A 15,508-nucleotide genomic window follows, 5' to 3' on the forward strand; every position below is an offset into this window, starting at 1 on the left:
AAATAATTTTTACTAGGTCTTTCATATTTCTTTTAAGAATTTTTTTTTTTTTTAGAGAGAGAGAGCGGGGGAAAGGGAGGCACAGAGGGAGCGTGAGAGAGAGAATCCTGAACAGACTCCATGCCCAGCGTGGAGCCCAAGGTGGGGCTTGATCTCACGACCCTGAGATCATGACCTGAGCTGAATGAAATCAAGAGTCAAATGCCTAACCAACTGAGCCACCCAGGCGCCCCTTTTCATATTTCTTTTAAAGTTTGTTCATGGGTATGTTTTGTTGCATGGATTTTTCTGTTATTAAATCAGATAGGGATTGTTTCTGCTACAGGTTTGGAAAACCCACAAAAATGGTTTAAGCTGATAGGAGTTTATTTTTCACAGATAAAGTCCAGAGGTAGGTGGCTGCTGGCAGGGTTCTGTAGCTCAGTGTTGTTGGGCCTTTCATCTCTGCAGTTTTTTTGGCCTTTCTTTCAAGTGTGAACATCGTATAATGGTTGTACCTCTAGGCATCATATCCATATACAAAGACAAGAAGAAATGGGAAAGGAGAAAGGCTAGGCGTTTTTTCTCATGTTTTATAAATTTTCATTCATAGGCCTTTAGGGCCTATGGATAGAATCTTTATTGTGCCTTGGAATGTGGGAACATCACTCAGAGCAGTTTTTGGTTGTTTTTTTAATTTTTGCAGGAACCAGGAGTTTCATTGACTGGGAGCACTTTCTGTGTTAACTGAGACCTCAGATTTGAAAGTTTTTAATACCCCAGAAGAATAGACATGCTTCCTCAACACTTTTCTATAATTAGTGGGCAGAACTTCTATTCTGTCTTTCCACTGATGGTGGGGGTGGGGGTGGAGGGAGTCTCAGATCTCCCAATTTCCTATGTTCCACATGGGCATTACAACTCAAAAACCAGATAAATGGACAGTTCCCAAACCCTGGGCAGTCACACCATCAGCTCACAGCATTATGTCACTCTGGTTTTCCTATTTTCCCATTGCCTGGAGTTTCCCTTTTCTTCTTATGAACTAAGCTATGCATTTTAGATAAGATTTTTCTTTTTTTTTTTTTTTAAGATTTTATTTATTTATTTGAGAGAGAGAATGAGAGACAGAGAGCATGAGAGGGAAGAGGGTCAGAGGGAGAAGCAGACCCCCCGCCGAGCAGGGAGCCCGATGCGGGACTCGATCCCGGGACTCCAGGATCATGACCTGAGCCGAAGGCAGTCGCTTAAACAACTGAGCCACCCAGGCGCCCCATTAGATAATGTTTTTCTGACATTAGTTAACATTTTAAGGTGTTTGTATAAAGAGAAGAATTTTCAGGTCATCTAGTCTACCATCTTGTTTGGCACAGAGCTTAGTACATAGTACATATTCAAATTTATTCTTTCCTTCATTCACAAGGCAAAAGAGGGTAGTCCTGTCATATATATGGTAGAAGTCATTATAGATATTCTCTAAGCAAAGTCCCTTCTAACTTTGAGATCCTATGAATTATAGAAATACATTTTCTTGCTTTTCTTTGTTAACTGTTTCTAATGTCTTGTTGATCAAGCTACTTGGCAAACTGACAGCTTAATGGAATGTATTTTCATTCATTAAGAACTGAAAACACATATACTGAAATGTATATGTAATAATTAACATGCCAATTATCTTTCCTGATACAGACTTTATCTGGTGTGACATATATTCTACTTTATATCTGAAAAATAATTTCTTCTTAATTGCAGAACTACTTTATAATGCTAAAATTTTATAGTATCAAATTTTACAGATATCCATGATTTCTTAGATTATTTTTAGTATATAGTTATAAGCTCTAAGAGTATGATTGGATACTATGGCATATGCATATTAATATGTTGTCATTAATGATGCCCTGATATATTTTACTTGTGTTGTTATTAAAGTATACTTCTAAAAGTGAAAATAATACATGATCATTTTTTTAATTTTAATTTTATTTTTTTCAATTATTTTATTTTTTTTTAAATTTTTTAAATTTTATTATGTTATGTTAGTCACTATACAGTACATCATTAGTTTTTGATGTGGCGATCCACGATCCATTGTTTTCGTATAACACCCAGTGCTCCATGCAGTACATGCCCTCCTCAATACCCATCACCAGGCTAACCAATCCCCCCGCCCCCCTCCCCTCTAAAACTCTATTTGTTTCTCAGAGTCCATAGTCTCTCATGGTTCATCTCTACCTCTGATTTCTACCCCCCTTCATTTTACCTTCCTTCTCCTAATGTCCTCCATGCTGTTCCTTATGTTCCAATAATAAGTGAAACCATACAATAATTGACTTTCTCTGCTTGACTTATTTCACTTAGCATAATCTCCAGTCCCATCCATGTTGATGTAAAAGTTGGGTATTCACCCTTTCTGATGGCTGAGTAATATTCCATTGTATATATGGACCACATCTTCTTTATCCATTCATCTGTTGAAGGGCATCTTGGCTCTTTCCACAGTTTGGCAATTGCGGAAATTGCCGCTATGAACATTGGGGTGCATATGGCCCTTCTTTTCACTACATCTGTGTCTTTGGGGTAAATATCCAGGAGTGCAATTGCTGGGTCATAGGGTAGCTCTATTTTTAATTTTTTGAGGAACCTCCACACTGTTTTCCAAAGTGGCTGTACCAACTTGCCTTCCCACCAACAGTGTAAGAGGGTTCCCCTTTCTCCACAACCTCTCCAACATTTGTTGTTTCTTTCCCTGTCCATTTTTGCCATTCTAACTGGTGGTATCTCAATGTGGTTTTGATTTGAATTTCCCTGATGGCTAATGATGATGAACATTTTTTCATGTGTCTGTTAACCATTTGTGTGTCTTCTTCAGAGAAGTGTCTTTTGATGTCTTCTGCCCATTTTTGACTTATTTGTTTTTTGGGTGTTGAGTTTGAGAAGTTCTTTATAGATCTTGGATACCAGCCCTTTATCTGTAGTGTCAATTTGCAAATATCTTCTCCCATTCTGTGGGTTGCCTCTTTGTTTTGCTGACTGTTTCCTTTGCTGTTCAGAAGCTTTTTATCTTGATGAAGTCCCAAAAGTTCATTTTTGCTTTTGTTTCACTAGCTTTTGGAGATGTATCTTGAAAGAAGTTGCTGTGGGTGATGTCAAAGAGGTTACTGCCTATGTTCTCCTCTAGAATTTTGATGGATTCCTGTCTCACATTGAGGCCTTTCATCCATTTTGAGTTTCTCTTTGTGTATGGTGTTAGAGAATGGTCAAGTTTCATTCTTCTGTATGTGGCTATCCAATTTTCCCAGCACCATTTATTGAAGAGACTTTTTTCCATTGTATGTTATTTCCTGCTTTGTCGAAGATTATTTGACCATAGAGTTGAGGGTCCATATCTGGGTTCTCTATTCTGTTCCATTGGTCTATAGGTCTGTTTTTGTGCCAGTACCATGCTGTCTTGGTGATCACTGCTTTGTAATATAGCTTGAAATCGGGCAACGTGATGCCTCCAGCTTTGTTTTTCTTTTTCAACATTTCCTTGGCGATTCGGGGTCTTTTTTGATTCCATCCAAATTTTAGGATTGTTTGTTCCAGCACTTTGAAAAATGTCATTGGAATTTTGATCGGGATGGCATTGAAGGTATAGATTGCTCTGGGTAGCATAGACATTTTAACAATGTTTATTCTTCCGATCCATGAGCATGGAATATTTTTCCATCTTTTTGTGTCTTCTTCAATTTCTTTCATGAGTGTTCTGTAGTTCCTAGAGTATAGATCCTTTACCTCTTTGGTTAGGTTTATTCCAAGGTATCTTATGGGTTTTGGTGCTATTGTAAATGGAATCGTTTCTCTAATTTCTCTTTCTACAGTTGCATTGTTAGTGGATAAGAAAGCAACTGATTTCTGTGCATTGATTTTGTATCCTGCCACATTACTGAATTGCTGTAGGAGTTCTAGTAATTTGGGGGTGGAATCTTTTGGGTTTTCCACATAAAGTATCATGTCATCTGCGAAAAGAGAAAGTTTGACTTCTTCTTTGCCAATTTGAATACCTTTTATTTCTTTTTGTTGTCTGATTGCTGTTGCTAGGACTTCTAGTGCTATGTTGAACAATAGTGGCGAGAGTGGGCATCCTTGACGTGTTCCTGATCTTAAGGGAAAGGCTCTCAGCTTTTCCCCATTGAGGATGATATTTGCTGTGGGTTTTTCATAGATGGATTTTATGAACATGAGGAATGTTCCCTCTATCCCTATACTCTGAAGAGTTTTAATCAGGAAAGGATGCTATAAATTTTGTCAGATGCTTTTTCTGCATCAATTGAGAGGACCGTATGGTTCTTCTCTCTCCTCTTATTAATGTGGTCTTTCACATTGATTGATTTGCGATTGATTAAACCACCCTTGCATCCTGGGGATAAATCCCACTTGGTCGTGATGGATGATCCTTTTAATGTATTGTTGGATCCTGTTAGCTAGGATTTTGTTGAGGATTTTAGAATCCATATTCATCAGGGATATCGGTCTGAAATTCTCCTTTTTGATGGGGTCTTTGCCTGGTTTGGGGATTAAGGTAATGCAGGCCTCATAGAATGAGCTTGGGAGTTTTCCTTCTGTTTCTATTTTTTGAAACAGCTTCAGTAGAATAGGTATTATTTCTTCTTTGAATGTTTGGTAGAATTCCCCAGGGAATCCACCAGGCCCTGGACTCTTGTTTTTTGGGAGGTTTTTGATCACTGCTTCAAACTCGTTACTGGTTATTGGCCTATTCAGGTTGTCAATTTCTTCCTGTTTCAGTCTTGGCAGCTTATAGGTTTCCAGGAAGGCCTCCATTTCATCCAGATTGCTCAGTTTATTGGCATATAGTTGTTGATAATAATTTCTAATAATTGTTTCTATTTCCTTGGTGTTAGTCGTGATCTCTCCCCTTTCATAATTTTATTAATTTGGGTCCTTTCTCTTTTCTTTTAGGTAAGTCTGGCCAGTGGTTTATCGATCTTATTAATTCTTTCAAAGAACCAACTTCTAGTTTCATTGATCTGATCTACTGTGTTTCTGGTTTCTAATTCATTGATCTCTGCTCTAATCTTAATTATTTCTCTTCTAATGTGTGGCTTAGGCATCGTTTGTTACTTTTTCTCTAGTTCTTTAAGGTGTAGAGTTAGTTGGTGAATTCGGGATTTTTCTATTTTTTTGAGTGAGGCTTGGATGGCTACGTATTTCCCCCTTAGCACCGCCTTTGCAGTATCCCATAGGTTTTGGACCCATGTGTTTTCATTCTCATTGATTTCCATGAATTGTTTAAGTTCTTCGATTTCCTGGTTGACCCAAACATTCTTGAGCAGAGTGGTCTTTAGCTTCCAAGTGTTTGAATTTCTGCCAAATTTTTTCTTGTGATTGAGTTCCAGTTTTAAAGCACTGTGGTCTGAGAATATGCAGGGAATAATCTCAATCTTTTGGTATCGGTTGAGACCTGATTTGTGACCCAGTATGTGGTCTGTTCTGGAGAAAGTTCCATGTGCGCTCGAGAAGAAAGAGTATTCTGTTGTTTTAGGGTGGAATGTTCTGTATATATCTATGAGGTCCATCTGGTCCAATGTATCATTCAAAGCTCTTGTTTCCTTGTTGATTTTCTGCTTAGATGATCTGTCCATTGCTGCGAGTGGAGTATTGAGGTCTCCTACAATTAACGTATTGTTATCAATATGACTCTTTATTTTGGTTAACAGTTGGCTTAAGTAGATGGCTGCTCCCATGTTGGGGGCATAGATATTTACAGTTGTTAGATCTTCTTGTTGGATAGACCCTTTAAGAATGATACAGTGTCTTTCTGTGTCTCTAACTACAGACTTTAGTTTAAAATCTAATTTGTCTGATACAAGAATTGCTACCCCAGCTTTCTTTTGAGGTCCGCTGGCATGGAAGATGGATCTCCATCCCTTCACTTTCAGTCTGGATGTATCTTTAGGTTCAAAATGAGTCTCTTGTAGACAGCATATGGATGGATCTTATCTTTTTATCCAATCTGCAACGCTGTGCTGTTTTATGGGAGCATTTAGGCCATTCACGTTGAGAGTGATTATTGAAAGATATGAATTAATTGTCATCATATTGCCTGTGAAGACGCTGTTTTTATAGATTGTCCCTGTAACTTTCTGTTGTATATCACTCTTGGGGTCTTTCTCCTTTTATAGAATCCCCCTTAATATTTCTTGCAGGGCCGGCTTAGTGGTCACATATTCTTTCAGTTTCTGCCAGTCTTGGAAGCTCTGCATCTCTCCATCCATTCTAAATGAAAGCCTTGCTGATAAAGTATTCTTGGCCGCATGTTCTTCTCGTTTAGTACGCTGAATATGTCTTGCCAGGCCTTTCTGGCTTGCCAGGTCTCTGTGGATAGGTCTGACGTTATTGTGATGTTCCTCTCTCTGTACATAAGGAATCTCTTGATCTTGGGAGGGGTCCTCTCTGCCTCTAGGACACGAATGTTTGTTTCATTCCCCAGATTAGGGAAGTTCTCAGCTACGATTTGCTCAAATATATCTTCTAGTCCTCTCTCTCTCTCCACTCCCTCCGGAATTCCAATAATTCTGACATTGGAACGCTTCATGGTGTCACTTATTTCTCTGATTCTATTTTCATGGATTCTGAGTTGTTTTTCCCTGGCTTCCTCTTTTCCCTTTTTATCTATTGTCTTCCAGGTCACTAATTCATTCTTCTGCCTCACCTACCCTAGCTGTTAGATTATCTAGATTAGATTGGATCTCATTGATAGCATTTTTAAGTTCTGCCAATCCAGCTTTCATTTCTGCCCTTAGAGACCCTATGTTGCCATTAATTGATTTCTTCATTCTAGCTATTGTCTTCACAATTGCTAGCCTGAATTCCGTCTCCAATATCTTGGTTATATCTGCATCCATTTGTAAATCTGCAGCATAAGTCATAATCTCTGAGTCTTTCCTGTTTTGGGGGTTCCTCCTCCTAGTCATTCTGTTGATGGGTGGTTAAAGGAATGTATAGAGTCCAAATTATTGACCAGAACCCTAGCAAGATGCACCTGTTTTCTAGGGACCTTAGGGCTGCTGGCCTCTTGTTCTCCCAGCCTGTCTTCTGGGGGAAGGGCCTGCCATGCTGTTATTCAGGCAACCCTATTTGGGCAGAGTTGCCCTGCCCCCCGTGGCAGGGGATGGGCTCAGTGGTAACCAGTTTTGGGGGCTTTTGTTCTCTGGCGGCTTTCCCTGGTGGCTTTCTGCGTCTCTTCCGCAAGTCAGAGCAGAAGAGACCATTTCCAACCCTCTGCCTCAGAGCAGAGAGATCGCAGTCTGTTCTTCAGTGAGCTCTCCAGGCCACACTATCTCCGTTCTGTCTGTGCTGCTATAAACTGCAGCGTCCTGGGTTGTGCACCCCTCCGCAGCACCCCAGTCCTGCCTCCAGGTCAGGGCACATCTCTGCCTTTTGTGCTTCTAAAACCGCCAGCTGCTCCCAGTTCACAGGCATGACCCTGCCGCTCCGGTTTCCGTTCTGGGGTCTGCCCTAAAGTCCTTTCCCCGCTGCTATCGGTCTGCGAGTCTGTGCCCGTCCCCAGCGCGGGAGGCTATTGTGCACCAGCGGTGTAGGATCCCCACGGCCAGGCTCCCTCCCGCTGCCATTTATCCTCCGATATCTGCCCACGGAACCACGGCTACCCACTTGGTACCTCGAAACCAACTGCCTGCAATATTCTGTTTGTAGAGATCCAGATCTTCTTACATCTCAGGCTGATTTCGTGGGTGCTCAGAGTGGTCTGGTAGATATCCAGCTCAATTCCGGGGACCAGTTGGAATAGGGTCCCCTTCTCTGCCATCTTTTCTCCCCAATACATAATCATTTTATTGAAGAGTACCTGTAGCATCATTATCATCAACATCCTTTGGTATTAAGTTGGTCCCATGTTGATATTTTCTACTTAATTAATTTGGGATGCTTCTTTATAAAGCCAAATATCTCTACTGTAGCTAAAAATATCTGGGCAACATTTCACGTACTTATAGCTGTATTTACCTCTCACCTAGGTTTATTGGGAAACTGGTGCTCAGATCACATCTCCTCATGATAAAGAAATTCTGAAATGTATCGAAGAATGTGTGGAACCTTGGAATGGTTCCTGGAATGATAATTTAGTGGATACCAGCCCACTGAAGAGAGATCCTCTGCAGGACATTTGCAGAAGATACATGGAAGATCTTAAAAAGATCTGTTTTCACAGGTATCCAAATGGGAATGTAGGGATAGCATTACCATATAATAAGATTAACAAATAAAGAAATAGAGATAAAAATGTGTTGTCTGTTCATTATATTAAAAGTATAGCTAAATAGTACCAATCACCATAGTTAAAAGGTGGAAATAACCCAAATATCCATCAACTGATGAATGGATAAATAAACTGTGGTATATCTATACAATGAAATATTATTCAGCTGTAAAAAGAAATACTGATACGTACCACAACATGGATAAACTTTGGAAACATGCTAAGTGAAAGAAGCCAGTTACAAAGGACCACATATTGTATGATTCCATTTATATAAAATGTCCAGAGAAGGCAAATCTACAGAGACAGAAACAGACAGAGGCTAGTGATTGCCTATGGCTAGGAGGAATGGGAGTGTTAGGGGGTGGCAGCTCTGGGGTAGAGTTTCTTTTGGGGATAATGAGAATGTTCTAAAATTGATTATAGTATAATGGTTGAATAACTCCATGAATATAGTGAAAGCCACTGAGCTGTACACTTTAAATAGATGAATTGTAGAGTATATTAAGTACTTCTTAATAAAGCTGTTAAAAAATTATAGCTAAATATATGTATTCTCTATATGAGATTAGGAAATTTCCTCTAAAATCTGATTTTGCCTTATTTCCATATTTTCATAACTGTTCCATAAATAGCTAACACTATTGCTAGAAAGCCATTGGCTTGCTATCTGTTCTTCATCCTAAAAAATAAATTTAACTTCTTCTCTATAGCTTATTTTAATTATATCACAAGCACCAAGTTTTATGATATCGATTGAATAATTCTTTTCCTTTACAGGGAATTAAACTCAAAGACCACCTTGAAATTTGTACATACATCTTTCCATGGGGTTGGACACGACTATGTGCAGTTGGCTTTCCAAGTATTTGGTTTTAAGCCTCCAATTCCAGTACCAGAACAAAAAGATCCTGATCCAGACTTTTCTACTGTTAAATGCCCAAATCCTGAAGAAGGAGAATCTGTGCTGGTATTTTTTTTTTCTCTATTTACATTATTATTAGTGTATTAAACTTCATCAAATAGAAGTCATTGACAACTCAGAGATTACTTACAAAGACAGAAACCACCTTCGTGGACATCATTTAAATTCTATTGGAACCATATATCCTGTTATATTTGAAATCTCTGTGATGGATATCCCTACTTCTAGGCTTATTTTAAATTTAGTCAAACTGTATTCCTTCTCAAATTTATGTCAACTAACATAGTGCCTACATGTAGGATTATTAACATTGAATTTAACCTCTGGAATACAATCTGGTGATTTGGCTCACTGTTTCAGGAACTTTCTTTGAGACTGGCAGAGAAAGAAAAAGCCCGCGTAGTGCTAGCCACAGATCCTGATGCAGACCGGCTGGCAGTGGCAGAGCTTCAGGAGAAGTAAGTAAAGCTTCAACTTCGAAAAAGAGTTTTTGATTTTAAGTCTTACAGGCTCATTGGAAATAATAAAAAAATAAGAAAATAAATTTCCTGTAAGTCCACTATCCAAAAATAACCCCTAGGTTGATATTTTGATATTTCCTTAAGATATATTTGTTTTTATAAAATTGTTATGCTACATATATTTTTATATTTTGATTGTTTTCCACTTAATATTGTACCATGAGCATTTTTTTCAGTCCTTAAATATTGTTTAAAATATAATTTTTAAAAAGGCATGATAGCCCAACAGATTGCTTTATCAATATAATTGTTTTCTAATCTTGGTCCTTTGGATTGCTATGTATTTTTGCCCTTATAATGTTGTGACAAATGTCCTTATATAGACAGGACATCATATTATAAGTTTTCTCTCATTAAGTAGGAGAACAATAGTTACAGTGTAATAATTTTTCAACAGACATTGTTGCCATTTCTACCCTAAGTTCACTGCTGGTGAGCTAGAAATAATCCTAAATGTTTTCTCAAGAATCTCATATAATAGCTTTTGGATTTTCCTATGTGAGGGATGGTAATTTATACGTCTTAGGGTCAAGAAATTTTAATGAGAAGTTACAAAAGTCTTGACTTGAATCTTCATTCTCTCTACAGTGGTCATTGGAAAGTTTTCACAGGGAATGAATTGGCAGCTTTGTTTGGGTGGTGGATGTTTGCTTGCTGGAAGAAAAATACATCAAGAAATGCTGATGTGAAGAACGTTTATATGTTAGCCACCACAGTCTCTTCCAAAATTTTGAAGGCAATTGCACTCAAAGAAGGATTTCATTTTGAAGTAAGAACAGAGAAAATCTGCGTGCTACTTTTCTCAATCAGTTTCTAAGTGTATACATTAAAGCCATCTCCCCATCAAAACTGACTTGTATTGATTTGATTTATAATCCCCCCCCCCTTTTTTTTAAATTCTGTTAACACTTGCTTAATCTTTTGACAGTTTAGACACCTTGAGCCAAGTCCATCCATCCAGTATGTGAATTTCTGGAACTGAGATAAGATATTCTTTAAAAATTGCATTAATGCTTATTATTCCATACAATAAAATCTGGTTTTCATACTGAGAAAATCTGGCTCCTAGTGACCTCATCAGTAACAGAAACTCCATTCCAAAAAATTGTAGGTATCATCAACCATTGTTTAAGCTCTTCAGGTTCAGTCTTAAGAAACTTAGTCTTCTAAATTGTAAATTAAGACCCAATGATTCTACATCCAAAAAACAAATAATAACTCTCTCTCAGCACAGATCATTAACTTTCGTGAGCCTTAGAGAGTTAAGCTGACAATTTTTATAGCTTCTGGGATTGATGCCAATTAAATTGCTTTTCCTCCGCCATCTTTGTCAAATATCAGTGCAAATGTCACACCTGTGGGCATTTTTCTTGAGCCACAGCCAAGCTACAGGTCTTAACACTAATTGGCTGAATAAAAGAAAATTATACCTAATTTAATGAAATAGAACTTTCAATCTCAGGCTTTAAAAAGAATACAAATAGCAGGGTGCCTGGGTGGCTCAGTCCATTAATTGTCCAACTCTTGATCTCAGCTCAGGTCTCAATCTCACGGTTGTGAGTTCAAGCCCTGCATTGGGCTCCACACCCAGCACAGAGCCTACTTTAAAAAAACAACAACAACAAATTGCTAAAGAGAAAAAATTGAAAATTTATTCAAGATTTATTCAAGATTCTGAATTATGGTAATGTTAACATTTTCCTCAATATCTATGGCAAAAAAAAAAAAAAAGTATAAAGAGCACAAAAGAGAAAAAAGAACATGATTGTAAAGACTAGTATTATAAATTTGCTTCCTTGTGTTTGTTGTTGGTTCTGGGGAGGGTAGCAGAGGTTTTGGTTTTTATTTTTTCCCACTGAGGAAGTAGAGAGGTGAATTGGGAATCCTAAGTTAGTAATGGTGAGCTCCAGAATCAGTGTCTATTACATGCTCTTTCTGTTGACTCTAAAACAGTTCATGTCTTTAAAGTGAATAGTAGCTCATCTGATGAAAAGTCCTCGAATCCAATTATGAAAGAAGGGCTTAGTAACTTCCTTGGTTTTAATTAGTCTATGGTATTGTGGTAAGGAACACTTGATTCAAGCATACACTGTGATAATGTTGAAAGTACATCATTAAAAAGCTTTATGGCCTTTGATTACTCGGGGGACTAAATCACAACCTTCATAGGTTCTCTTATATTAGTACTTATAATACAGCCCAAATGACAGTTTCTGAGAAGCAGTGTAAGTGAATCCTGGCTCCATCTCATACATACAGCATAGTCTTGGGCAAATTCACTGAGGCTCTGAGCCTCTGTTTCAGCAACAGAGTTTTTGTAAACAAACAAAAAAACAATGATATAAAGTGCCTGTTAACGGTGCTTGATAAATAGTAGATGATCATAATATATGTGTGTATTTATGTTACTTTGTGACTATATGATCACCACTTACAAATGTTGGATTATATTTGGTGTAAATCACCTATTTCTGTGCTCAATAAATAGTAGGTTATCAGTCGTGGCAATATGAATCCAAGCACTTCTGGCTATGTGCTCACCATGATATAAATCTGTGTGGACCAAAAAACGTAAGAGAAGATCACTATGAGAGTGTTACGTGCATTTAGTGACAGGCCTCTCTCTAGATATATTTATGAGGAGTCATTTAACTAGAGTGGCCTTCTCTGCATTTCAGGAAACATTACCAGGTTTTAAATGGATTGGAAGTAGGATAAAAGACCTCCTGGAAAATGGGAAAGAAGTCCTTTTTGCATTTGAGGAGTCGATTGGTATGTAGTAAATATTGAAATCTTTGAAATTTGATGAGAGCATTTTTTAAAATGTAGTATGTTTATGAAGAAGAATTTTTGTCTTCTGGTTTTGCATTTTGAGTTGTAAAAACCACAGAGAACTCAGAAATATGCAGATGCATTTTTCATGGTTGGTGGGGGGGGAAGACTCTTAAAAGTCCCCTAAGTACCTTTAGTATCACTGGGTTTCATCTATTAGTAGGCTCTTAAATTCATTGGTTCTTCTGAAGAAATGTAAACTATTGAAATTATTATAGGCTTAAGTTTTCCCCTTTTTAAATAACGTGTGGCTCAGTCAGTTAAGCGTCTGCCTTCGGCTCAGGTCATGATCCCAGCGTCCTGGGATCAAGCCCCATCTCCATCCGGGCTCCCTGCTCAGTGTGGAGCAGGGAGCCTACCCACTGAGCAGGGAGCCTGCTTTTCCCTCTCCCTCTGCTCCTCCTGCTCCTGCACGCCCTCTCTCTGTCTCAAATAAACAAAAATCTTAAAAAATAAAATAAAAATAAAAATGTGTTTTAATTCTTAGGTTTTCTGTGTGGCACTTCGGTTTTGGATAAAGATGGGGTGAGTGCAGCCGTAGTTGCTGCCGAGATGGCAGCTTACCTGGAAACCATGAATATAACATTGAAACAGCAACTGATTAAGGTTTATGAAAAGTAAGTTCTATTATTATGAATTTCTCATTTCAATTGCCAAATTTCTCATTTTTTTTGGTCCTACTTTTAGCTTTCTAAATTTGGTTTTGAAAATAGTCAGTCCTTTCTAAAAAGTTCAAAAACTGAACTAAAGACTGCCACTTTCTACATAGTACTATAATAGGCTTATCTTTATTATATACTTCTCTGAAGAGTTATCTGAAATCTGATTTTAACACTTTAAATCTTTGTGCAGATATGGTTATCATATTTCAAAAACTTCATATTTCTTGTGTTATGATCCAAGTACCATCAAAAGTATATTTGAAAGGCTTCGCAATTTTGATTCTCCAAAAGAATATCCAAAATTCTGTGGGACATTTGCTATATTGCACATACGGGACGTTACCACTGGCTATGATAACAGCCAGCCTAATAAGAAATCAGTAAGTACCTCTTTTTTTTTTTTAAGTTTTTTAACAATTTGTATTACTTTGTACTATAGTAAAATAGTGGAAGTTCAAGCCTGTGAATGTCTTTGAAACTAGGATCCATTGCTTTTCTCCAGAGCAGTTATAATCCCACTGACAGGCTCCCTGCCTCTGATCCTGTCCTCCTCTCTCCCCAAGTGTATGCTCCTCCCTGGAGGGTGGGGAGGTGGGAAAGAGAATTAGACAAAAAGAGAAAGGAACAGAGAGAGGGAGAATGTGTGATGTTGAAAATAAAGTCTGAAAGCCTTTTGTTTCAAAGCTCACCGTTACACCTTTCTATTTGCAACTTCCCTTTTCAACCTTAGTCCCTATACCTGCATCCAAATAGAGCAACTTACAGTTTCTTATATGCGTACATTTTTATTAAAAATTTCTGTATTTGGGGACACCTGGGTGGCTCAGTCAATTAGTTGTCTGCCTTCGGCTCAGGCCATGATCTTAGGGTCCTGGGATTGAAACCCAAGTCAAGTCGGGCTCCCGGCTCAGCTGGGAATCTGCTTCTCCCTCTTTCCCCCTGCCCCTCCCCTGCCTCGTGCTCCCTCTGGCTATCTGTCTCTCTCAGATAAATAAATAAAATCTTTAAAGAAATAAAAATATAAATTTCTGTATTTTTGCTCAAGCTATTTCCCCAGTCTGCCTCTCCTTCCTACTGCTGCAGGTCCACATCTTAGGGGTTATTTAAGACTTCAGGCAGATGTCACCTCCTCCACATACCCTCCAGGTCCCATAATTAAATATCTTCCTCCTGAGGTTTCATTATATATTGGGCCTGACTCTTGTCATTTATCACTTTCTATTTTATGTTATCATTGTGTTGTGCATGGCAGATCCGTTTCTGACATACCTCCATGCCTGTCAAAGCTCCTGCCTACATGGTAGGGGCTCAACAAATATTTAAATGCCATAAATTGCTGATCATATCTATTTGGTTATTGTTAGGATTATTAGCCTTAATTTCCATTTATAATATCCTGATGTTGTCTCTGATGCTAGGGGCATAATATATTTTGGGAAATCTGCAATTTCTTGCGTAGAATAGAACTCATATTCCTTTTGTGTCTATTCATCTAATCAACAAATATTCGTTCCCAGTTACTGGTATCTATCTTTCTTTTTTTTTTTTTTAATTTTATTTATTTATTTGAGAGAGAGAGAATGAGAGAGAGCAAGCACATGAGAGGGGGGAGGGTCAGAGGGAGAAGCAGACTCCCTGCCGAGCAGGGAGCCCGATGCGGGACTCGATCCAGGGACTCCAGGATCATGACCTGAACCGAAGGCAGTCGCTTAACCAACTGAGCCACCCAGGCGCCCGGTATCTATCTTTCTATCTTTGTAAACTACTTGAAGAGAAGAACCAAATTTTTTCTTCTTTTTATTTCACTAATGTTGTTGTGCTCAGAGTAGTTCTTGGTGTGATGCTTTTTTCCTATTAACTCCCTTTAAGGTTTATGATAGTCCTTATTCAAAGTACTTTTCTATCTGTTCTCCATAGATGCTTACAACAATTTTGTAAGGCAGGTACTGTAGACATTGTTAATTTACCCCAGCAGTCACATAGTAAGTGTCAAAGACCTCCTGAGTGTTTTCTTCACACTCCAGATTGCTTTCTGTGTGTTCAGCAGGCATTTATCAAAGCCCTTCGGTGCTACAGATATTGGCACACTGGAGAAGGAAAAATGAGAAAGGCACTGTTTCTGCACTCAGGAGTCTAGTGGGGAAATGGAAGTAAGCAAGGATTACTTTACAAAATGATAAAAGGACCAGGGGGTGCATAAGATGCCATGGAAGAGCACAGATGCTCAGATCTGGAAGGCTTACAGAAGACATTCTAAGGGACTTCTGTGAGCTGAGTATGAGTAATAGGAGTTATCCAGATGGAGGAG

The 15,508-nt window shown here is 38.4% G+C and overlaps 1 protein-coding gene across 6 annotated transcripts in view; it reads left to right on the forward strand.

Annotated features, from left to right (window-relative positions):
• Positions 1-15,508, forward strand: part of PGM2L1 (phosphoglucomutase 2 like 1) — a 112,956-nt gene that overhangs the window by 87,788 nt on the left and 9,660 nt on the right. For all 6 annotated transcript variants that reach the window (XM_064576929.1, XM_064576928.1, XM_064576930.1 and 3 more), the window contains 7 exons: positions 8,019-8,212; positions 9,041-9,230; positions 9,546-9,643; positions 10,295-10,475; positions 12,385-12,478; positions 13,026-13,155; positions 13,391-13,580. In XM_064576929.1, the coding sequence (XP_064432999.1) occupies positions 8,019-8,212; positions 9,041-9,230; positions 9,546-9,643; positions 10,295-10,475; positions 12,385-12,478; positions 13,026-13,155; positions 13,391-13,580 (1,077 nt within the window). The remainder of the gene's footprint in view (positions 1-8,018; positions 8,213-9,040; positions 9,231-9,545; positions 9,644-10,294; positions 10,476-12,384; positions 12,479-13,025; positions 13,156-13,390; positions 13,581-15,508) is intronic.

This window comes from Mirounga angustirostris, unplaced genomic scaffold (assembly GCF_029215605.1).
Source record: "Mirounga angustirostris isolate CCGP_5_RB_7025 unplaced genomic scaffold, mMirAng1.0.hap1 SCAF_13, whole genome shotgun sequence".
Classification (NCBI taxonomy): Eukaryota; Metazoa; Chordata; class Mammalia; order Carnivora; family Phocidae; genus Mirounga; species Mirounga angustirostris.